The 23,025-nt window shown below is 45.0% G+C and overlaps 2 protein-coding genes and 1 long non-coding RNA gene across 5 annotated transcripts; 1 reads left to right on the top strand and 2 right to left on the bottom strand.

Annotated features, from left to right (window-relative positions):
* Window positions 1–26: 26 nt before the first annotated feature.
* Window positions 27–5,038, bottom strand: LOC136487522 (type I inositol polyphosphate 5-phosphatase 10-like). The gene is made up of 12 exons (XM_066484639.1): window positions 4,920–5,038; window positions 4,764–4,811; window positions 3,692–3,771; window positions 3,532–3,616; window positions 3,272–3,352; window positions 3,042–3,114; window positions 2,809–2,913; window positions 1,544–2,264; window positions 1,236–1,429; window positions 1,052–1,160; window positions 809–954; window positions 27–684 (listed from the first exon to the last, which is right to left on the bottom strand). The coding sequence occupies exons 3-12, from the start codon at window positions 3,722–3,724 to the stop codon at window positions 480–482; spliced, it is 1,752 nt and encodes a 583-aa protein (XP_066340736.1). The 5' UTR covers window positions 3,725–3,771; window positions 4,764–4,811; window positions 4,920–5,038; the 3' UTR covers window positions 27–479.
* Window positions 5,039–9,329: 4,291 nt separating this feature from the next.
* LOC136487521 (uncharacterized) lies at window positions 9,330–11,717 on the top strand. Of its 2 annotated transcripts, XR_010767293.1 has the most exons (4): window positions 9,330–10,017; window positions 10,132–10,194; window positions 10,600–10,702; window positions 10,785–11,717. It is a non-coding gene; the product is annotated as an uncharacterized lncRNA (long non-coding RNA). The 2 variants fall into 2 exon arrangements; XR_010767292.1 differs by having other exon boundaries at window positions 10,600–11,717.
* Window positions 11,718–13,531: 1,814 nt separating this feature from the next.
* Window positions 13,532–22,009, bottom strand: LOC136486104 (long chain acyl-CoA synthetase 8-like). Of its 2 annotated transcripts, XM_066482888.1 has the most exons (13): window positions 21,858–22,009; window positions 21,666–21,750; window positions 18,398–18,985; window positions 18,228–18,308; window positions 17,679–17,945; window positions 17,003–17,134; window positions 16,747–16,920; window positions 16,022–16,251; window positions 15,344–15,461; window positions 14,843–14,974; window positions 14,634–14,768; window positions 14,349–14,555; window positions 13,532–14,038 (listed from the first exon to the last, which is right to left on the bottom strand). In XM_066482888.1, the coding sequence occupies exons 3-13, from the start codon at window positions 18,935–18,937 to the stop codon at window positions 13,874–13,876; spliced, it is 2,181 nt and encodes a 726-aa protein (XP_066338985.1). In that variant the 5' UTR covers window positions 18,938–18,985; window positions 21,666–21,750; window positions 21,858–22,009; the 3' UTR covers window positions 13,532–13,873. The 2 variants fall into 2 exon arrangements, with proteins under 2 accessions (XP_066338985.1, XP_066338986.1); XM_066482889.1 differs by lacking the exon at window positions 21,666–21,750 and having other exon boundaries at window positions 21,858–21,982.
* Between the last annotated feature and the right edge of the window lie 1,016 nt (window positions 22,010–23,025).

Below are 23,025 nucleotides of genomic sequence, written 5' to 3'. Positions count from 1 at the left end.
GCTGGCAGTCATGTATGGACAGAGTACAGAGATGCATATGACTGCATTTTTTCTTTTGAAATGGAGAAACATCAGTTAAGTTATTATGACTGTGCTACTAGTTTCCTCAACCTTGACACAAATTAAACCAAATGAATCACAGCCCATAGAATCAAGATATGGCATCAATCCTGTACTCATGTACTTATGTTCTTGGGAACCCTTTGGTTTCTGGCCCTGTGTGTAAGGGAACAATCTTGATTCTTGAAATAACAATGAACAATGGATAATTTTCAGTTAGCCTAATTGAGTCTCTAGACTGGTTTGCAGTACACTATGGTCAACACTCAACACCCACCAAGTCATTACCAAGCTCTTCAGGACATGCTTCCTTCCAGTTGCCTCCCCTGCATGCACATCTCCTGATCTCAGCACTTCAGCAGTGCACACAATGTTTCAAGTACCTGGAACAAGCATTCCATGCACTTGCTACATGTCTGCTACTTGGAGGCGAGCAGGAGCTCCTCCGCGCCAACTTTCATGTTGGGGCCTGACGCGAACTTGACAAGCCTGTTGTTGTTGTTGGGGACCGCGGCCTCGACGATGAACACGCCACAGACGGGGCGGTGGTCGGAGAACTTGGACTCGCCGTGGATGTAGCATAGCTGCACTATCCCTTCCCCGTGCCAGAGGATCCGGTCGCACCTGCAGGCAGAATTTTTTTTGGGTTTGGTCACCATCAGGCATGCACACTGAACATTTTCTGAAAAAACACACATGAACATTTTCTGTTGTCGGAAGTCGGAACGGAAGGCGAAGGCTCACTCACCATGCCGGCGTCCTCCTCTTCTTCTTGGACGCCACGTCCTCGCCGGCGTAGGTGTCGGAGTTCCACGAGTACTTGTAAGTAGGGGCGAAGAAGATCTTGCCCTCGTTCCACCCTCGGAAGACCCCGCTCTCCCTTTCAGTCTTGAGCTGCTCAGTTGTTCAGATTTCAGAATGCTCCGTGACTGACACACATGCCTGCATGCAGAGCTCTGACAGGTCGAATGAGCTTGGGTTGGCTGGTTACCTGATCCTTCTCGAAGAGAGCGCCCCAGTCGTTGGCCTGGACGAGCTTCTTAGCCTCCGTGTAGCTCAGAGCAATCCGGTAGTTGAGATCGCCTAGCCAGATCACACGACTGCGCCCGTCGTCAGTCAGCTTACTTATCCGATCGATCGATCGATCCAAGTGGATGAGCAGGGTAGCTACTTACTCGTGGTCGAGGATTCGCTCGGGGATCCGGCGGCCGGAGCGCTTGCAGAGGCGGCGGAACTGCGTGTTCTTGAGGATCTCCACCACGTCGGAGTTCCGCCTCAGCTCGTCGCCTTCCTTCTCCCCCGACGCCAGGTGGCTGCACACGAAGCACAGGCTCGTCTGGTGCAGCGACATGCTCACCGAGATGCACCCCTGCAGTTGCACAAGCAAAATGGCATCACTTGATCTTGACGACGGCGGTGGCGGCGGCGGCGTGCAAATGGCAATGTCGTGGCGGTTCAGAGTTCAGGCAGACAGCTGACCGACCTTGTTGCCGAGGTAGCCCATGATGCCGCGGCCGACGCAGGAGAAGCGTACATGGCCGACGTGGGGCACCAGCCCGCGCCTCACCCACACCGTCGCGAACAGCCCCACCATCTGCTTGCACGCCACCAGGCAGTAGCTCTCGCGCTGCCCCGCCACCGCGGCCCCCGCAGCCGCCCCGGCGGCGGCGGGGCTCTTGGTCATCACGTTGGACGCCGCGAAGCTGCTGGCCCAGACCTCCTCGTCCTCCTCCTCGTCGTCGTCCGACGTCGTCGAGTCGCCCTCCACGGCGGCGGCTCTCGCGCTCCTGCCGCCGCCGCAGCCCATCAGGCAGGTCGCCCTGCAATGCGGCGGCCTCCTCCGCGGCGGCCGGTGGAGGTGGTCCGACGATGGGCAGGTGCACACCTTGAGCCGCCGCCCGAGGGTGATGCCGGCGCGCCGGATCTCCCTGTTGGAGGACTTGTGGAACCGGGAAGGGTCCAGTGGGCTGGAGCTTGGCGTCTGCAGAGCCGACGCCGCCGGGGACGGCGCCACCGCCGCGGCCGTGTCCAGGGACCGGCTGAACGAGTAGCCGCTGGATGAAGCTTCCAAGACGGCGGAGGCGTCGGAGGGCGGCGATGGCCGGCTCAGCGCCTGGTTGATGAGCGCCAGCCATCTCGACGCCGGCTCGTTGTCCTCGATCACCAGGACGTTGCCGGCGTTCAGGGGCACCACTTCTTGGAACCTGCATCGTATTGGTTCCAATTATGGCGGGAAAAAGATCCTACCAAGTTAAAACTGCTTCAAATTAAACTTCCAAGTAAACTAAATGTGGTTGATTAACTTAGTCTATGGATTAAAATTACAATACTCCATGAAACTAAAATTGTAATCTTGCTTGTTACATTAATCTGCCGATCGTGTTACTACGATAACTGATTTTCCAGTATGATGGAATTATTAGTTTAATGAGTAGACAGCTGCCAGTGCTAGACTCAGTGGAATAAGAAATGCAGGATAACCACAAGGAAAAATCGTGATTGGTTTGCAGATTGAACGATAGGAAGATCAAGAGCACAACATTAAATGTGCTGAAATCTCTCGTGGTTCTAGAGACATGAAAATGACAACGATTTAAGCCGAAAAGATAGCATACGTGTTAGAGACTGTGATGTCTGAAGATGTGATGCCTGAAGATATGCATTGTGATTGTGCAGAAGACACAGAAATCTCAATCGGATAAGACAATAACAATAATGCAGTTTTGTGATGCTTAAATATGAGCATACCCTAGCACATAAATGTCTGAGTAGTCATCAGAAGGCAGGAAGTCATTCAGATTGAGACCCCTGTCCGGGGTCTTTCCGGCGACGTTCCATGTGGCTGCAAATACCCTATGATAAGAGCAACGCAAGCCAGAGTAAAATATCTCAATTTGAGCTAATGAAATAAAGAGATCTGAATCATGTATAGAAAAGTAGAGCCATTGGAAACTTATGACTTGACTGACGACTATGCTCACCTGAAAGCTTCCATATGAGTAGTACTGGCTGTTGCAGGAGAACCGAAACCGCCGAATTTTAGACTTCTATTTTCTATTTGGAACAAGATGAAGTTAGAAAATGGAAAGGGAAACCTTGCTTAGACTTCAGGGTCAAAAGAGTTTAAGATAACACATGGAAAGATAAAAGCTAATCAATGACTGAAAGTAGAGGAGTAGAATTAATGGAGCAGAATGGGATAAATACGTACCTGAAAGACTTTTGAAGAAGGATGAGGATGATGCTGACGGGGAAGCCACTGTCGACCGTTCTGGGGACTCTTTCAAATCAACTGAAAAAACCAACAGTATTGTCTGAATTTGACTGAAATCATATCAGCAATTTATACACTACAGTACTTTCGATACATAATATTTGGGATGTAGGCAATAGAATTTTTCTTATCCTCATGGATTACTCGAGAGGAGAAAAAAATGGTTGCTTCGCTGTTAGAAAGGATTTGGTAAAAACCTGTGGAGTCGATGCAGTACTCTGTGGTGCTATGTCTTGGTGAGGCATTCCCACCTTTTGTTCCATGAAGTTTTGGAAAGAGAAACTGGAATGGAGAGACAAAAAAAAGATAAGGAAAACTCTCAAAAAAAGAGAAGGAAAACTCTCAAAAAGATGCTACCTTCTTCTTCCTTCTGCTGGTACTCTTGTCCATGCCTGAACTCAGCTTGAAATGAACAGCTCATAAAACAAAGACAACGCCTGCAGAAGGTTTTCAGAACAAGTCAGGTTAGGTAGGCAGAAGTTTTAGCATTACACGAAACCAAACAGAAGAGTCTGGTGATGAAAATAGGAAATGGAAGGTAGCCACAAGGATTTCAAAGACTTGTTCTTCTGGACAAAGACTGGAGCGAAAAGAAATTCAAAGGCTCAACGAGAAAGTGAAAAGGCACCAGCAGCTCATTTGGAAACATTACTTCAAACAGTAATATGAACCTAACTGGACATAAGAATCTCAGCAGATCACCAAACAGAACAGTGTTTGTCTTCTGCAAGATACCTCACAGAATTACGCGCGAGAAAAAAAAAGATACCTCACAGAATAGAATGAACAGAGTGGAAAAATTCAACCGAGCAGCTGACAGCAAAAGAACTAGTTGAACTAAAAAACATCTCTACAAAAGGAAAAAAAGCAAATTGCCACAAAATACGTCATGACTGTTTCAAAAACTTTTTTTTACCAAAAATGTGGCATGCACGACGACGAAGCATGTATGGTCCATCCTCAGAGGAAAAATCTACTTGTTGGACATGTCATCCAAATTTGTGGTGGTGATCCGGTCCAATGGAACAGAAGCAGTTGACTAAGCAGACAGGTTTAAAACAGCTATATGGATACAGGCACAACTGCTGCTGCTGGTGCCATCAACATGTCATTAAGAAATTCTGAATCTTGAGAAACATTTCTTTTTTAACATGCTGGTGAAAATGAAACAACCCACAGAAAAAGCTCCTCAAACCAGTGGACAAGAGACAGTAGGAGTGTAGGACGGCGGTTCGCGTATGTTTGCACAACCACAGGAATATTCGAATAATAGGCTATATCCTAATTCAAATGGCCCTTGCGGAGAACGCACACCATTTTGTTTTCGATACAATCAATCGATCAGCGACGAAACAAAAGAAAAAAGACGAATCATGAACAATGGAACTTTAGAACAGGGCAGGGAAGGCAGAGAGTCTGGAGATCTTACATGATGGGGAGCAGCTAGCTGGTGGGAGGCATGAGAAGGGATGAATAGCTGGAGGAAGGGGAGCAAAAGAGGCTTCAGAAAAATTGGGGTTTGACGAGCTGTCTCCACACTGCACCAAGGAAGCAATGAAAGTTGCCAAGAACCGAATAAACTAACCTGCCTAGCTATATATATAAGCCTAGGAAGCAGGCTGTCAACAAGTGTTGCATCGTGCTGTGTTAAGAAATAAACTCCTCCATGGATATCCAAAAGCGGGGACAATGGTTGTTGGTTGCTCTAGGAACCACCACCGGGAGCTAAGGTAAGGTAAGCTGGGAATGAAGTAGCTGGAAATGAAAAGCTTTATTTGAAACAGCTTGTTCTAATGAAGGCTGGAATGGAACAGCTAGCGAGTAGTGCAGGCAGAAACCTCCAAAACAGTGTCAGATGCAGACAGGAGGAAGAGGCCAAGAGCTGAACAACATGCTTTGATGTCGTTGATCGTGATAATAAGTTAATAGTACAAGTAAGTAGTGAGACAAATATGTGTAGCAATGGGCAATCGTACACGGAAACCGAGGCAGCCGTTTTGGGGCTTGGAAGCGTCCAAAATCAAATCAAACGGACGCAGACGCTGAGGGCTGAGGCTCCAAGAAAAGATGATTTGACCCAAGATTTTTTGCTTTCTGGCGGTCGGTCGGTTGGCGTGCCTCGTGCCGTCGTGCGTGCGTGCGTGCGCGTGGCTGCCAGCCTGCCACTGTCAAATGGAGAGAGATGGAGACGCAACCGCGAGCAGAGATAGTGGTGGTTTGGAAACCGCCGGCCGGGACGGCGACGACGGCGATGCGTGGTCGTGGTTGGTTGGTGACGACGGCGGGGGAGGGAGGACGTGCGTGGTTGTGGTTGCTACTCCCCTACCTTGGTCAACTCGAATCGAAGGAGAGCCTGAAACCAGCTGCCTGGGTGGGTCCCGCGCGCTCGCTCCGATCGGATCCTGAGCTCCTGTCGTCACGCTGTCCCCTGCGACGGCCGCAACGGCTGCTTCGTGCACGGCAATACGGAAATGCGCTGCAGCAGGTGCTCTGATCTGTGATCTCAGTCTCTCACCATTCATCTCGCCTGACGCCTGCTGCTGCAGGGATCGACGACGTGCGGCTACCTGCTCAGTGCTCCATGATTAGTACAGCCGTAGCTGCTGCTGCCTGCCTGCACGCTCATCTTGGACCACAAGACCACCATGCCATGCATCTAGCATCCATGCTGCCACTACTTCTCCCTTTGACTTTACTGTTTGGTGGGTTACTAATACTACTACACACCTTTTTTTATATACTAACTAACTACTATTTTTTATGAATTATATTAACTAACTGGCAGGCGCAGCTCAAAGCCTACCTGCTTCAAAGCGAGGTGATGTGCTGATCATACAGCGTATAGGCTACACCAAAGGACCATCAGCGTCATCAACATTAGAGCTGGAGGCCTTTGACAAGATCTTCGACGGCAACTTGACTGCGTTCAACGTCGAAGCATTGGATGCGCTCTTTTCGGACGATGGAAAGGGCCCGTCTAGGCAGCCGCGAAGGCGCAAGGCCACCTCCTGGGTCGCACCGCTGCGTTGGTTTTGGTTGTTTTCTATTTATGTAATATCGAAACTATGGGTCTTTTGCTAGGATGGTCCAGCTATGGCTGGTTTAGGTCGACCTCCTTCGGCGCTCGATAGAAACGCGTTGTCTGTATGTTTAAACTCTTCTACTTAATATAATGATACGCAAAAATCTTTTGCTTATTAGAGAAAAAAAATACTAACTAACTACTTGTTCACTGCTCCCTCTATCTCCTTTTCAGTGTTGTCTAGATTTTCGTGCTAAGTTTCACTACATTTATAGAAAAAACATCAGTGACATTTGTATCTCCAAATAAGTGTACTACAAAAAAATTATAGTTAATCTAATGATATTTATTACGCACCATAAATAATAATAATATCTTGTATATATGTGGGTTGAGTACGTTAGACTCATCGATATGCGAACGACACACATAAAAGAGGTCGAAGGGAGCATGTCTAAAATACAACGAGCAATTTTAGGACCAGTTAAGAAGTCTAGCAAAACATTAACTTGTCTCTCATCTTATCTTATACTCTTGTAAAGCAAAAACCTACTAGCTATTTATCTCAACATGCAATCTATCCAACTAGGTAATGCATTATCACATACAATTAAAATCCACTAGCATATGCAATTGTAATGTCCATGTCAGCAAGACACATAAGCATTTTGTTGTCTACATCATCATACTACACAATCCACTAATCCGTAATTTCCGCAGCAACGCGCAAAATATGCTTCTAGTTAATTGGAGTTTGGTTGTCTAACTTAAGGCCCCATTCGGTACAACCATGCTTCACTCGTGGACAAGGTTTTGTTTTTATTTGGCTCCATGAGCAGCTTCAGCTACATATTATAGAAGTCATTGTGCATGAGATGATATTTAAAAGGCAAGCATGAATGTGGTTTAAAAGGCATACACGTATGGAGTAGGTTAAGCAAAACTCAGAATACCTTATAATTTAGGACAAATATTTAACCTTAAATATGTTTGCCCAGCGCAACGACCACCCTACTACCGACGATGTGTGTCGTTCCCTCACGCCCCGCTCAGGTGGCAACGGACTCACCTCCATCGCTCAGGCAAGGGCAGGGGCAGCCACATGTCACGGCGTCACGCCATCGCTCATCTTGGACCACAAGACCACCATGAATCAAATTCGCTCATCATATTTGAATCTGATGGGTCATGGTCCATGGCATGGTACGTACGGCGGCCAATGCAAGGTCCTGCGGATGTCTTAGCTAATCTCGGCCGTCTGATACAAAATCAATAGATGACGATATAGAGTATCATCAGCTTATATTTATTCGGCAGTGCTACTAATAAGCAAAGCAGGCGCGCATGAAACATGCATGCATGTCATGCGTATATATATATGTACCGAATCAAAAGACCTTGTTCACGCTCGTACCAAACAAAATGAGCTTTGTTATTTAAGCAATAAGTAAAGTGTTGTGGGATAAACGTACGTATTTCATCATTAGCAAAAAGTCATACAAAATATATTTTGACCACTAATTATTCCTCTTACAATGTGTTGTTATTTTGGTCTCAAGAGAGATTTGGAAGGAACGGAATGCAATATGCTTCGGGAACGCCGAATGCCAAGTCGAAAACCCCCTTCGGACGATCAATGCAAGCATGAAACCAAGCAATGGGTGGGTGCATGCTGGCGTGGTCAATCTAGGTTGCCTAGTCCTATTAGCTCCTATAAGTAAACCAGTGAACTAACAACTAGTCCATGACTAATAAATTAATAATTAGTCCGCCTGTTTAGATATTCAGCGACTAAAAACTAGTCAACTAGTTATTAGTTCGTTATTAGTTCTGTGGATCCAAACATGGCCTAATAAAACCTAAACCATAGTGTTGGTGTTGTTGTCGTTGTCTCTTCCTAGATCGCTTAACCCGGTAGTATGTTTCTCCAGAGAAAGTGGTCGGGAGCGCTTGCTTTGGCAAACACGTTGTGTTGATATTGTAAACTCTTCTACGTTAATAAATGATGCATAAATATTTTGTGTACTCAAGAAAAAAGAACAATTGATACCACCTCAGAGGCACTTTAAATAAAAATCTATTAATACAAGTCTGCTGTCCTAAATTTTCATGTACTTTAAATAATTATTTGTAAATATTTGATTTTTTTTCCTGTAGAAAATATAATTATCAATTCAGGGCAGAGTGATGCTTTCAGGCCCATGTACGTATTGGCCCAAATGAGCTCTTACGTTGGCTTGGTCGAGCTGGATACTCTTATCTGGGCCAGGACTCATCTTCTGGACTTCTTTCCTTATTTCCGCCCTGTGAGTCTGTGACGGGACAAATTTGTTTGGTTCCACTTGTGTACGTCAAGATCCTATCCTATCTTGCACAACATCAGATCTGATCGAGATTGGGGAAAATAGGGCAGATGTACAAATTGTCTGCATATATACATGGACTTAGCGCCCGGACGTCCGTTCCAGGACGCTAGCATCGGACGGCTGCCGCGCGCGTAAGAAGCAACGGGGCTTTCGAGCAGCCCGCCCCCGTTCGTCGCCCCGCACGCGCACCCCGCCCTGTCCGTGCGCCTATCACTCACTGCGCCTCCTCACTCTCTGAACAATATCAGCATTTGCAATATGAACGCGTGTTTAATTTGGGGAAAAGTTAGAATTTAGCTACTGTAACAATTTCGTTTTTATTTGGTAATTAGTGTTCAATTATGGACTAATTAGACTCAAAACGTTCGTCTCGCGATTTCCCACCAAACCGTGTAATTAGTTTTTTTTTCGTCTACATTTAATGCTCCATGCATGTACCACAAGATTCGATGTGATGGATACTGTAGCATTGTTTGGGAAGTTTTTTTAACTAAACACGGGCTGAAACTCTTAAATCTTCTGTAATTAAAAAAATAAAAGTAAACCTATTTTTTCGTGCGATTATGTTTGGGTCGTCTTCGTTCCGCTCAGTGCGATACCCCCCAATCACGCTACCTCTCCCCTCGCTCTGCCCTTCTCTCCCGCAACCTTGGTTTTTCCACCCGGCGGCGGCGGCGGGTGGTCCGGAGCAGGGTGTCCGCTAGGGTTTCGCGGGCGGGGCGCGGACGGCCTCGTGGTCTGGGCCGAGCTGGGCGCAGGCGGGAGGGTGCTGGGGGCGCGGCCATCGTCGCCGGCACGCGAGCGGGCGGGAGTCGCGCGAACGGGCGAATAGGAGGCGAACGCTCGCGGCCGGTTCCACGCTGCCGGCCGCATCTAGCCGCGCCGCCGTGCGCCAGTTTCATGGAGGCAGGAGGCCACGACGGGCTTAGGGCCGACGGGTGCTGGCCACCACGCGCGGACGCCCGGCGGCGCCAGGCTGCGACTCTTTCTCGATTCCGTCCTTGGCATCGCGGCATCGGCGACAGGGCGCCGCGCCGCCGCCGCGGTGCCGTGTCGTGGCTGCCAGCGTCGTCGTGTCCTTCCTGTGGTCCAACGCGATGGGAGCTACGGCGCGCTTCCAGCCTCCTCCATTCTGCTTATTTCTTGCTCGACCTCGTTTTCTTCGGGACATATAATTTTTTACCATCATAAGAAACACAACTTCGTTGGGATTCTAAAATATGGTTGCCGAAGGGGTGTTGGCTGTTCCCAGCAAAGTATCTGTGCAGGCCGGTCACATTCCAAGAGGTGCTGTGGTGAGTTGCTTTGCTTTTGCCTTCTCTGTCTTTCTTCCCGTCCTTAGGATGTGCGATATGGTCTCTGCTGGCGTGTTCTACCAGCAGATTTCTTATGTTTGCTGTTGTTAATAGGTCTGGATCATGAGAGGATAAACTTCTTGTGAGCATTCCACGCTTCAGAATCTTCCACGCGTGGTAACAAGTGACTTCATGCCTTATGGAATGTTTTGTTTAGATTTCAGTTTCTGCCATCATTATCTTAGTCCTCTATTCCCTGTATAATCTCTCGTCTTATGTGTGCCATACACCTTGTCTTATCTAGGGAGATTTATTTTTTAGTTTTTTAGTAGCCTTATTTAGTTATACAGGTCGACATGGCTGCCTTCTAAAATGCTTATTTTGGATTCCAGTGGCGTCATCATTGCCTTAATCCTCCACTGCCCGTGTAATCTTATCTTATGTGTGGCAAACACCTTGTGTTAGCTATGGGGATTTATTAGTTTTCTATTACTTTTACTTACATATCTTGGCATGGCTCACAGGATAATGCATTTTTTTTGCTTCCTTTTGCAATAAGTAGCTAACTTTATAGAGTGACAGTGATGCTGCTGACGCTGGACACACACCTAAGAAGACCAGGACCAAGGAGCAGTCTGCCGGTCAAAAAACTGATCCCCCTCATACTCATACGCATTGGAACAAGGTTCGTTTCTTCCTTACCAGACCCTTTAGTATTAGTGTATTACCCACCTTATTATTCACCCATTCTTATAATTCATGACAAGGACAAAACCATCAGCGACAAGAGTGTTGGCGCCAAGAAGGCCACCCCTCCGGAAGCTAATTAAATCCGGTAATACCCCCATCCCTCGCGATAAGGTGACAAATCAATCTGATTATGATGCCTCCGGTTGCAATCCCTTCTAATGAGTCTAGCGTCTCAATTTTTGCTTCATAAATTGCATAAATCCAAGCAGTGCAAAAGATAGTCATTTTTCTTCATATTTCAAGGCATGCAATTTTCTAATTGAAAGGTTGCCGCGGATTTGTGATTCTTTCTTTCAGTTGCTTCGGACTTGCTAACTTGATTAATTTCAGATCAAATTCTATAGGGGTATTTTGGGCAAAATCTAAGAACTTGTCATGTTCACTTGAATGGTTGAGCTGATGTTCAGTTTAACAAATACCGTGCTTGATAAACTGCAGTGGTCGACAGATCCTCAACACCAAGCTACAAAGTGTTTTCTTTGTCAGAGTTCTACTCACCATCTTTGCTCAAGGCACATAATTTGGCTTCGTACTTGACATAATTCTTTTTTTTTTGGCATGCAGGTAGGGTTGGAAAAAATATTGATTGTTTTAGTTTCGCATGGAGACAAGAAAAGGTGCAGTGGGAGATGAAAGCATTAGGCGTTCCCAGTCTTGGTGACCGTGAGTGACGTGCTGATAATCTTTAAGTCACGATTCTGTTTCTTTTTGTTTTTTTTTCAGTTTACCTTGATTCGTTTTGTTGATTATGTTAATGGTATTGTGTGCACCCATTTAGTCATTGTCTAAAATAAGATGGGCATTATGTAGAGATGTGTCGATATATAAAAACGTAATCTCTTCTGCTATAGATATATAATGATGCACCTTGTATAATTTTTCTTCGTTTTCTTGATCCAACATTTGGTTATGTCACATGCTTGTATCCTGCATTAAACTTACTGAATCAATCAAGCAGGTAACAATCTTTCTTTGATTTATGTGGATTGTGCACGTAGATCTACTCTATTTCTCAATATAGTAGAGATTCTCTCGAATGTGTATTATTATTTCTCAAAATTTTCACTATAATTCTTCCTTTACGAATAAACCTTTTTATGTGTCAAAGTTGAACTATACTCGTGTATCCCTGAAATAAAGCTGTGGCGTTAACACGGGCACTATACTATTATATTAGAAACGATATGATGTGGAAATTGTCTCCTAAAAGTTTTCTTTGGTTTCTTCCAAGAAATTAATTCCAAAGGAAAACATTGGAAATTGACTCCCCATGTTAATTATATTAGAAATGCTACAACGTGGGCAAATTCCAATTATACAGGGTAGTTGTATTGTAATCAGTGGAGTTGCAACGTAATTAACCATAAAGGAAAACATTGGAATGTAATTGAGGGAGTACCGGCTTATAATATCTTTTGGTGGTTCTAATTTGCACACCCAAATGTTGCCGTAGCGTTAGCACGGGCACGTTACTATTGCTTGTAGTTTTCCTTCTGGTCTCGCGCCTCGCTGCGCTGCCCCTCCCTCTTATTTTTCTTTCCAAAAACAAAAAATAATCACATTACGTATTGGTTGTGGCGATTATCTCCTATTCTATCATGTGTGATTCCTTCTTTCCCTGTAGCGAACAACTCTACAAAAGCGAGGTAGATGAGGAAGCATTCAGAAATCCGCAAAGATAGTATGGAGATGCGATAGAACTTATTTGTAGATTTATTAGCGCACGAAAGAAACATATATAGGAGATTTCTTCCTGTCGATATAAAACATTATCTTAGTCGCATCACGGAAAGGTCTATACAGTAGAGTTTGTGAGCATGTGACGTCACGCTCTACGTGACTGTGTTAATTTCATGAACTTTGTTTTTTTTATATTAAATATCACTTTAACGTCGGTATTTAATTTCATAGTATTGTTATCTTATCATGCGATCCGTGTGTTTTTAGTACAAAAGTTTAGTTGTCCCGTAGCAACGCACGGGCACGCTACCTAGTACAACATACGTCTAAAACAGATGAAACATTTAGAACATACATTTGCAACATATGTGTGAAACATATGCAACATTAAACACTTGCAACTTGCAACATGAAAACACTTACTACAACATAAGATTGAAAACAGATGAAACATTTTCAACAAACGCTTGCAACATACCTCTAAAACATTTGCAACATGTGCAGCATCCCGATCTACTTTTGCAACATCCATATGAAAATTTGAAACATACCATTTAAACATCTGAAACATTTGAAACTTATATTTGTAACGTAGCGGAGGGAGAGGTTGGGCTTGTCAATTCCGGCCGTCGGGGTGGAAGCCGACGGCGAGCGACGGCGCGCGAGAACCACCAACACCGGTCGTGCTCATGGGTCCCCTTGGCTCGGCCAAGAACGACCTGAGGCGCCATCGGCTAGGGGCGACGGCAGCACCCCGCAGCGGCGAGACATCCCATCAGCGCTGGGGTTGGGGAACAGGCTAGGGAGGTGATGTGATTTTACATAGACATGAAGGAGAGAGACAAGATGGAAGAGGAGAAGATAAGTGTGAATAGCCACTTGAGGGGGAAGTATCAAAGTTTAGTGTGAATAGCCACTTGAGGGGGAAGTATCAAAGTTTTCACGTGTGGTGAATACGATAGGTGAGACCACCTAGCGATACGTTCGGAGGGACTCCCCGCGTCCGGACGCTCTAATCATAGCATTACATCTGTTAAACTTTGATTATGTGTCCAGGGCCTATTTATTTTGTATACAGAAGACAGATTACCAAGCAACAAAGGTCCAGAAATAAACATCATTTACAATATACTTAGCGTCATGACTCATAAGGGAAAAAGAACACCAGCCGTAAACGGACGTGAAATTGAGCATCCTCTATGTTGATGGCTAGAACAAAACTAAATTCCCACGACGTGAAGCTATACAAATCAAGATCGTGTTCCAACACTGGGCTTATTTTTCCTCACAGAACAAGCTCCTGTGTATCGGCAAGGATACACGCACGCACACCACTCGTGCAGGTCAATAAGTTTCATCCAGGCAGCTCTTGCCTCTTGGCAACGCAAGCTGCTGGACGCGTAGGTGCAAACCGTCTGTCGCTTCTTCAGTGATAGAGCTTGTCCAAATCGTCTTTGAATTTGGTCTTTATCTGCTCCCTCTTCAGTTTAAGCGCCGCCGTCACCAGCCCGGACTCCGGCGTCCACGGTTCAGGCAACAGCACGATCTTTGCTGGAACCTCGAATTTCTCGAGCCTTCCTACTTTCGCGGCCTGCACAGTAGGATCATGTCACCTTACATGACACCTTTCTAAAACTAAATAAAAATGGACTCTAATCCACCGTTGCAACATAAACAAAAACCTAGCATGACTAACATGTGGTTACAGTATGCTCCCACCATGGTAAAAAGATTTCAAGATTGTAGCTTGTACTAGGAAAGACAAACCAAAACACACCGCAATATCTGAAATGCAAAATTGTGCCTATGTAAACCAATGAGGTACTCTTCCTTTGACGCAGCAACTATGCTAGTATAATTTTTAGTCGTGTATGTAAGACGCGTCAGTTGAGTTGTCTAACCTTTGATAGTGATTGCTGAACCTCCTTAATTGCTTGATCATTTTGGCAAAGCTCTTCAAAGCCTTTATAGTTTATCCCAGAATTTTGAGCCCACTTCTCCAAGGCCTGGTGTGCTGGAACAACCAGGGCAACACAATAATTATGAAATGGATCAGCATAGACCATGATGTTCTCCACATAATTGCTTGTTGCCAGAGCCGATTCAACCTGCAAAGAGAGACAGTAAATCACTCTTCAACAAAATATTCACAGTAGGACTTTTTTTTTAAAAAAAAAAAAACAAACCTTGCCAAGAGACACATATTCTCCGTGCTGAAGCTTTACTATATCTTTTTTCCTGTCAATAATCTCAAGGCACCCATCAGGATGGAACTGACCAATATCACCAGTGTAGAACCAGCGTATGCCCCTCTCATCAACCTGTAGGTCACGTGAAATGGAAAAAAAGTGAATACTTAAGGCTATAATGTTCTGGACTTCTAGTAGAGTCTTACCTTGTATACTTCATTCGTCTTTGCTTCATTGTTGAAATAACCTTTTGTTATGCTGTGTCCAACAACCACGACCTCTCCTCTCGGCATCGGAGAATCAGAAATCCTATAACCACCTTCTTCCCACGAAACAAGCTACATTGGTTCGACAAAAAAAAGGAATTACAGATAACTAAGGCCTGGGCATGCTGGTAAGACAACAGAAAGTCTTTCAGGAAAATGGACGTGATCTGTGTACACATTAGGGAATCAACATCAGATGAATGGTTGGGGGGCAAGTATTTAACAGGAAAGTTTAAGCATGCCATTGAAAAAAGTAAAATTCTAAGCTATGCGGTTGACCAAGTGCATCCAGAAAAGAGGTGCCAAGCATGACACTCCCAGATACGCCAATCAATCACTCATTGTTTTTAATGCAGGTTTCATCAGCTAACATCCGCCACATGAATATCAAGTATATTTGTTAACTACTATCCAGCAAACATCAAATTTGTAAACACAAACCTTGACATAGCAGCAAGGAAGCGGTGGACCAACACGACCCACACTTGTGTCATCCCATTCAGTGAAAGCTGCTCCAGCACAAGTTTCAGTCAATCCATAGCCTTGACCCACTGGGACACTGCAGCAACAATTAAGTAGCATATAAGGACAAGAAACATAGGAAACACCTTATCTTATCAGGAAAGTCATGGGTTACATATGCAATTGGATATAAATTCACTGATTAATATTATTCAGTTTATCAGCTTTCAATTGGCAAGGATATTCAGAATAATAACTCAGATATTTAAGAATGAACTAAGCCAACTGATAATGACAGAAGAATCAGATAACATGGACCTGGACCCAATATGAGCATGTCACATGAAATTGGTAATTTGTGTACATTCAATGAGAACACTGGTCAAGGGCTTTTATAAGAAAACTATGATTGTAAATTCAGTCTAACAATCCTTAGTCAAATGCATAGGAATAAATTTACAGCTGCTACGAACCAAGATCACTCAGTAACTATGCTTAAGAGTTTCCTGTATAGCAACTAGTTAAAGATTCTGAGCCTAGCGGCATATAGAATATCAACGATATACTCTTCCATAACTAAAAATCACATTATACCATTCATTCGATCAGCTGAGACAATACATTGTAATTTGAGATAAGCTGGGCAGAAGACATTACCCTAGACATATATTCATAAATCTTTGTGTGTCACTTGATAGAGGTGCACCACCACAAAGAACAAATCTTACACGTCCTCCAAGCATTGCCCGTATTGGTTTATAAATAATGTTATCCCATATCATCCTCTCCGGTGCCCAAGATCCAAACCAACTCCCCTCAATTGCTGCAAGATTTCGCTTATATGCAAAATCAAACAGCTTTTTTGTCAGGCCACCCTTCTCACCAACCTGGAAAGAGAAATAGAAACGTTAGTTTTTACAATGAAAAATAGTTGATTGCTTACTCATGAATCATGATCCCATGTGATTAATGCCATCGAAGGCAGTTAATTATGTGTTATTGAAAATCATTGTGCAAATCTAATTCAAAGAAGCATGATGGTCTGTATGGTATGTGACCTTGTATAACTGGCCTGGAAACCCTACCACATGAAACAAAGGAACTCTCTTAACAGTGACCTCATGTTCTAGCCACAAAATTAAAGGTGTCACAAGATATGCCACAAGAGGGAGGTACTCAAAATCTAAAGCTTGCTCAAGTTATGTGACGCTTTTACCAATTCAGCATAGTTGTATCACAAAGAGCTGAGCACAAGGGGATGACTATACAACACAAAGCACTCTACACTAGGTTATAATTACCATATACATAGAATATTGTAACGGTAACAATGCCAATCAATGACATTTGGTGGAAATACAAAATTCAGAAAATAAACTCACTTTCTTAAACACAGCATCTCTGATACGATCCAAAATTGCAGGAACTGAAATCATAAGAGTAGGATTCAGTACAGAAACATCTCCTTTTGTCCCCTTCTTAATCTTGTTTGATGTATCAGTCATAGTCAATGCTGAACCATATCCAATAGCAGTACCAGAAGCTAACATGACAGTCTGGATTGACAACAACATCATATCATTAAAGATAGCGCAACTCTTGTAAAACTGCATGTATATGAATTATAATATATATCACCTCTGCTGCTAGTTCAAAGACATGAGCCAATGGAAGGTAAGCCAGATAAACATCATTCATGCCAAGGTTTGGGACTATTGTCATGACTGCTGCAGTTGTGGCCACAATGTTGCCATGTGTGATCATTACACCCTACATCAAAATGAATAAATAAATTACAGGAGAGAAAAACACCTGGTAAATCAATGATTTCAGCAATAAAAATCATAGGAAGAAACTAAACCCCTAACATGCTACAACATAACTAACTAGTCAACGTGGCATGATATACTCCAGAAAACTACTCTTTTAGATCTTACGCATTTTAGTGCACTTGCACCAGAGTTTGATATCTATGCATATTTTAGAAGCAATGTCAAGTGAAAGCTTTATCCACTATAAATTTTGCAGTGTCAGTTATTATCTATGCATTAGACAAAAAAAATGCTGCAATGAACATTAAGATGTGGCTCATTTGTCCCACATCACTCTTAATGGCCCAATTGGTCCTGACACTGTAGATTCTGTATCAAGCAAGGAAACTCATATATATCCAAGCAAATATTGGGACCAACTGTGGGTTTTGATTTTTTTATTGAGCACCAGTCGCCTTTCATCTTTTTTTTTATTTATGTTCATGCAAATTACAAGATTATGAATGCATAAGAAATTGCAAAAGCTTTGATCAACAGTATACCTTGGGAAGGCCAGTACTTCCGCTTGTATACATGATAACTGCAGTATCAGAGCTTGAAGGTAACCTTGCATCAACATGAGATGTCTTGCCTAGTTCCTCTACTTCAGTGAAAGACAATGTTGTCAGATGCTTCACTTGATTCAGTGTCTCAGCCTCAACAGGTTCATCCTCAATATAGATAATATGCTTAAGACTCTGCAATTTAGAGCTGATTGCAGGTATCTTCTTAAGTTGATTCGAATCACATATCAGAGTTGAAACCTGTGTCTGAAATTCGACAGAAGAGTATTTAAGATGTGTGAACAAATGAATTGCCGCTCATCGAATTCCTTCAATACTAACACTTGGGCACCAAATAATGTATACTGGTTCAGCACTTTCATATACCGCCATCAAGAACTTATAAACAGCTGGCATACAGGTTTTTTCTACAGGTATCAAGTTAAATGAAGAGTATAGACAAACGTAATTGCATAGTTCTCAACTGTATAGAGACAAAGGAAAAATGCCACACAAAAAAAAACGCTGTGTGCACCAAATCCACAGTACCTCGTTTAATGAATGCACCAATGCATCCTCACCAAGAGATGCATATATTGTTACAACAGTTAAGTTTTGTCGGAAGCATCCCTGAAAAGAAAAAAAGATGATACTACAGTCAGAGAGCTTCACAAGTTCAAACAAATGTCCTGATACAATGGCATGCATGATATCATTACCTGAGCAGCAATGATCCACTCAGCTCTTGTATCAGAGAATATAGCAGCACGACTATCTAGGTTGTGGCCCATCTTGATAAGCCCAGAAGCAAAATTACATGCGCGGTTAAATGCCTCAGCATAGGTATCCCATTCATATTCACCAAGGTGCAGTTTCTCAAACTTCCTACCATCAGAAGATTCCACAAATTCCCTCTTAATTAGCTTCCTCATGCCAAGACACCTCCGTCGAGAGTACTTTTTGCTGGCCATCTCAAACAGAGCTGCCATTGTGGTGGCGCCCTCCCAAGGGACTTCAACTAAGGATGAAAACCTACTGTTCCGCATGGCAAATCCCTCCTCTCCACCCACATCAGCTCGCACCGCCCTTTGCTTTGTCTTCTTACCAAACATCATGGAAAGCAAGACAGGAGTAACTACAGCCAGAAGCAGGGCGATGACAACTCCATTGACACCATACTCTTTCAGCAGTGGTACGTCACTTGTAGCGATTCTTTTTAGAAAGGACATGTTGGAATTATCATCACTAACTTCTCCCATGGTTTTCCACTATATCTGGAGCATCAGACAGTAACTTGACAAATTTGACTGCATAAAAGTAATCACAGGGTTATGTGTGTTGGCATGTTATAACTTATAAAAGTAACAACTCTGATGGACTTGAATTTGTGCATAACAACATTGAGTGAGTGCAACATGGGTGATGATCCACGATGGGGGAATATTACCGTGGGTACCACACCACTGGGCAGCATAATGGAAAGGAAAAAGGGCATTATTCTAACTACTACAAAAATTTAACAAAATTAGGGTGTCATCAATGAGCTCAGCATCTGAGCAGACAGATTCAAAGTTAGCTCTATGTCGAAGCAAGAACCTACCAAAGCTCAGTAATATAAAGGTGTGTTGCGCATGACGAACAGGACAGAGCAAAATGAGCTAGAAAACTGCAGCTTGCTTTACTTTAGGTGAAGCGATGAAGCTGCCCAGCGCATCATGATGGACAGGGAGTCACAACAACACAAGTACCACGGTTTTGATGGCGAGGATAGCAGTGAGACTAGAGGCACTTGTCGCATCAATAGACCTAATTTTTAACAGACTCGGAAATCATTTCAAGTTTCAACAGCGGTACGTCATTTGTAGCAATTCTTTTTAAAATTGACATGTCTGAACTCTGAATTATATCTGGAGCATTGACAGTAACTTTTTGACAAAATTTACTGCATACTAAAAAGTAACCACAGGGTTATGCGTGTTGGCATGTTATAAAAGTAACAACTCTGATGCACTTGAATCTGTAGATAAACATTGAGCGAGTGCAACATGGGTGATGATCCATGATGGGGAACTACTACCGTGGGGGGTACCAGTACCACGCCACTAGGCAGAATAACAGATTGGTAAAAGGGTGTTCTTGTAACCACTAGTGCACAAAAATTAAGAAATGTTTAATATGGGTGGGTTCAATCTGCTCAGAATATGAGCAGCGATGGCTTAAGACTTGGCGCTAGGCCGCTAGCCAAAGCAAGAACCTTTGACTGAGACCAGGTGCAAGGAAGGTGGGCTGGTGTGTAGAATCAGCCAGCCGCTGATGCACATGGCAGGACGGCGTTAGAAAAATCCGTGCTTGCTTTACTTTATTATAAGTAGATAGAAGAAGCAACGAAGTTGACCAGGAGATGATGATGATGATAGGCAACGGGGTTCGTGAGGATAGACGGATATAGTATAGTAGTAGTAAGGTGGCATTTGGATAGGGGTTGGGATAGGGATAGAGAAATATAGTGGGATAAGAAAGACATGGTATGGGTTAGGGATACAAGGTTTATATCCTTAACCAATGTTTGGATTGTTCATGAAGGGCAGGCCTAGTGCAGTGGTGAGAGCTGTCTCACTGAGTTACCAGGTCACGGGTTCAAAGCAGCCTCTCCGTAGATTTTGCAGGGGGAAGGCTTGCCTCGGTTTTTCCCTTCCCCAGACCCCACTCATGTGGGAGCCTCCGGCACTGGGTATGCCCTTTTAATGTTTGGATTATTCATGGTTTGGGTTAGGGATACATTGTGGGGGCCACTAAAATTAGAATATAAAATAACTATACATCTTCTCCCTCTTGGCCCATCTACAATCTTCTGACCTCCGACTTGCTCCTCCCAGGCGTTAGCTTCTGCAGTTCTACTTTCTGCCTGGCGGCCGCAGGAGACCGAAGTGAGCGGAGCGCGAGAGGAAGCAGCTCGAGTGCGTGGGAGGCAGCGGCTCGGGCGGCCAGTGGGTTTGCGGCAGTGGCTCGGCGCGGCTGCGGCGGGGCCGAGACGAGCGTCTGCTGCTTCGGCAGCGTGGCGCATCCGAGGCGAGCCGCTGCTGCTCCAGTGACGCAGCGCATCTGAGGCGAGCGGGTGCTACAGCAGCGCCACGGCACATGCGAGCTGCTGTGGCTTCGGCGGCCCGAGCGGCGACACCAGTAGCTACCGTTCGACAAGATGAGGAGCGCCTCCACCAAGTATGGCTGCTCTTCATCCTCCCACCCATCGAATTGAAGATGTCTGATAGCGCAATAGCATCATTTCCCATTTGAAACCCACCCCTCCCATCGGGTTTAGATCACTGGGATATGGCAGCTGTATTTCCCTATCCCTATCTGACCTCATTTCCCTTTCCTATTATCCAAACATGGGATAAAATCTATCCTCCCCCTCATTTCCCAACCCACCCTCCATATCCAAGTATCCAAACGCCACCAAAGTAAAACAAGAGGCATTTAAATGAAACGAACAGACGTGGCCTCCGGCATGGATTTCTCCCAGGGAACATGCAATTTAACTGGACGCGGTGGATGGGGACTCCAGTGGCAGAGCATAGCGCGGTTGATAGGTAAACGAGGGGCATGTGAGGCCGCGGAGGCGTGGCACTTGCTGGTGCACTGTGTGTGATGCGCGGCAGCAGAGCAGCATGCCAACGCCGCAAGAGGAAGAATTTTTTTTTTTTTTTTTTTGAGGAAACAAGAAAAAAAATATATTACGTATTAATTAAGAAACTACTCGAGGGGGTTGGAGGCAGCAGCAGAGGACCCTGCCGGCCCCGGTCCCGGAAGAGAGTGAAGACGCTGGGTTAGTGCTGCAGGTGCTGTGAGGCCGCTCGCTGGGGACGGCGGAAACGGACGGGGCTCTCTCACACCTCACTCACTCCCACGTAGGGGGTTGGGGAAGAAACTACCAAAGCAGAAGACGCCGCGGAACAGGAGGAGCAAAAAGGCCGCGGGATCCCTTACCGGGAGGTGGTGGGGAGCAGCGAAAATGGCTCCGGCTGCTCCGCGACGACGCCTCGTGGTCTCTGTTGTGCTGTCCGACTCGGCTCTGCAGGCGGATTGGACCAGATCAGCGCAGAGGTGGGGAAGCAGGAGGGGGGTGGGGAGGGGAGGGGAGGGGAGGGGAAGGACCGGAGGGGAGGATCATCGCCTCACCTGCGCCGCGCCGAGGGGGAGGGGGATCGATCGGTCGGGCCAGGGGCCGTTGGCCGGATCTGCGGTGGCGACGACGTGAGGAGGCGTGAGGGGGTGTGGTGTGGGGCTCCGCTCCGCTTCGAATCCCGCAGGAAGATGCTTGGAAACGGTGGAGCTCGTGTGGTCACCATGGGGTGGGCCCTCCCCCTCACTCATGTGCCCACGTGTCGTATCGTGCGGGGCAGGGCAACTGGAAGGCACGAAAGAGAAGCGCCTAGCCGCCTTACCAGGTAGTAGTAGTACGGAGTATACGTAGATCGGAAACGTGGGCCCGCGTTGACTGTGTGTGCCCGACACGTGGTCTCAGGAATAAATATAACGCCTGCCACTGAAAAGGGCCTCGATCTACTTGTACAGGTAGGCAGGATCAATATTGTTCTGGAAACAGATGTAGCGGTCCTAGCGTCAGTACCGAAATTTGTGTAGATGGATGGGAGTTCAATTGGATGCTTAACTGATAGATTAGAGACTTTATGCCATCTGAATTTACTTCCGGTATAATCTTAACCTATAATAATAGAAAAAAATATAACTTGGTGGCAGATTGTTTGGCCACTCTTGGAGCAAGCGTTCTGTGTTTATGAGCCAAACCCCTGACTTTATAAGTAAACTCTTGTTTGGCGATTTTGCTTGGTTCTAATGTTTAATGGAATTGAGTATAACTCAATTTGACTCGCGTTCGGTCAAACTGGAGATGCTCCGATTCTCCAAGATCTCTGTGGATGGAGTATTTCACAAAAGCCACATGGCAGTGAGGTTACATGGTGTTGTCGTCCCTTATGCAGTTCGGCAACCTGTTTTGCCAACTAGGGATGAAAGCTGACACAAAACTAGCAAAAAAGACTTATTAATTATTTCTATTAATGTGTTTAATCAACAAAAATAAAGAACGGGACCCGGATAGTTGAAAATGGGAATGAAAACGACATATACTAGATATGTCAAAAATGAGAACGGGACAAGGATAGCTGGAAACGGAGATGCAAATGGAATACGTGCGAATATGGAAACGAACAAATATGGATGGAAACCCGAATCTTACACGACATAGTTTAGTGTGCGTATTTGACATGTGAGGAGGCTTGTTGTAAGGCGTGTTCGGTAGAGATTCATATCTCACATAAACGTT

This window comes from Miscanthus floridulus, chromosome 10 (assembly GCF_019320115.1).
Source record: "Miscanthus floridulus cultivar M001 chromosome 10, ASM1932011v1, whole genome shotgun sequence".
Taxonomy (NCBI): Eukaryota; Viridiplantae; Streptophyta; class Magnoliopsida; order Poales; family Poaceae; genus Miscanthus; species Miscanthus floridulus.
The sequence above is the reverse complement of the archived record's forward strand: the minus strand, read 5'-3'. Positions and strand labels throughout refer to the sequence as shown.

What these genes read in the sequence shown, in the direction of transcription:
- LOC136487522 (XM_066484639.1), bottom strand. Translation starts at nt 3,724, where the DNA reads ATGGACAAGAGTACCAGCAGAAGGAAGAAGAAG. An exon ending in TCAGACATTTATGTGCTAGG is followed by an intron (nt 2,265 to 2,808) that starts GTATGCTCATAT and finishes AATACGATGCAG; the next exon opens with GTTCCAAGAAGTGGTGCCCC. An exon ending in CTCTCTTCGAGAAGGATCAG is followed by an intron (nt 955 to 1,051) that starts GTAACCAGCCAA and finishes ACAACTGAGCAG; the next exon opens with CTCAAGACTGAAAGGGAGAG.
- LOC136486104 (XM_066482888.1), bottom strand. Translation starts at nt 18,937, where the DNA reads ATGGGAGAAGTTAGTGATGATAATTCCAACATGTCCTTTCTAAAAAGA. An exon ending in TGGTGCATTCATTAAACGAG is followed by an intron (nt 17,946 to 18,227) that starts GTACTGTGGATT and finishes GTCGAATTTCAG; the next exon opens with ACACAGGTTTCAACTCTGAT. An exon ending in TCTTTGAACTAGCAGCAGAG is followed by an intron (nt 16,921 to 17,002) that starts GTGATATATATT and finishes TTGTCAATCCAG; the next exon opens with ACTGTCATGTTAGCTTCTGG.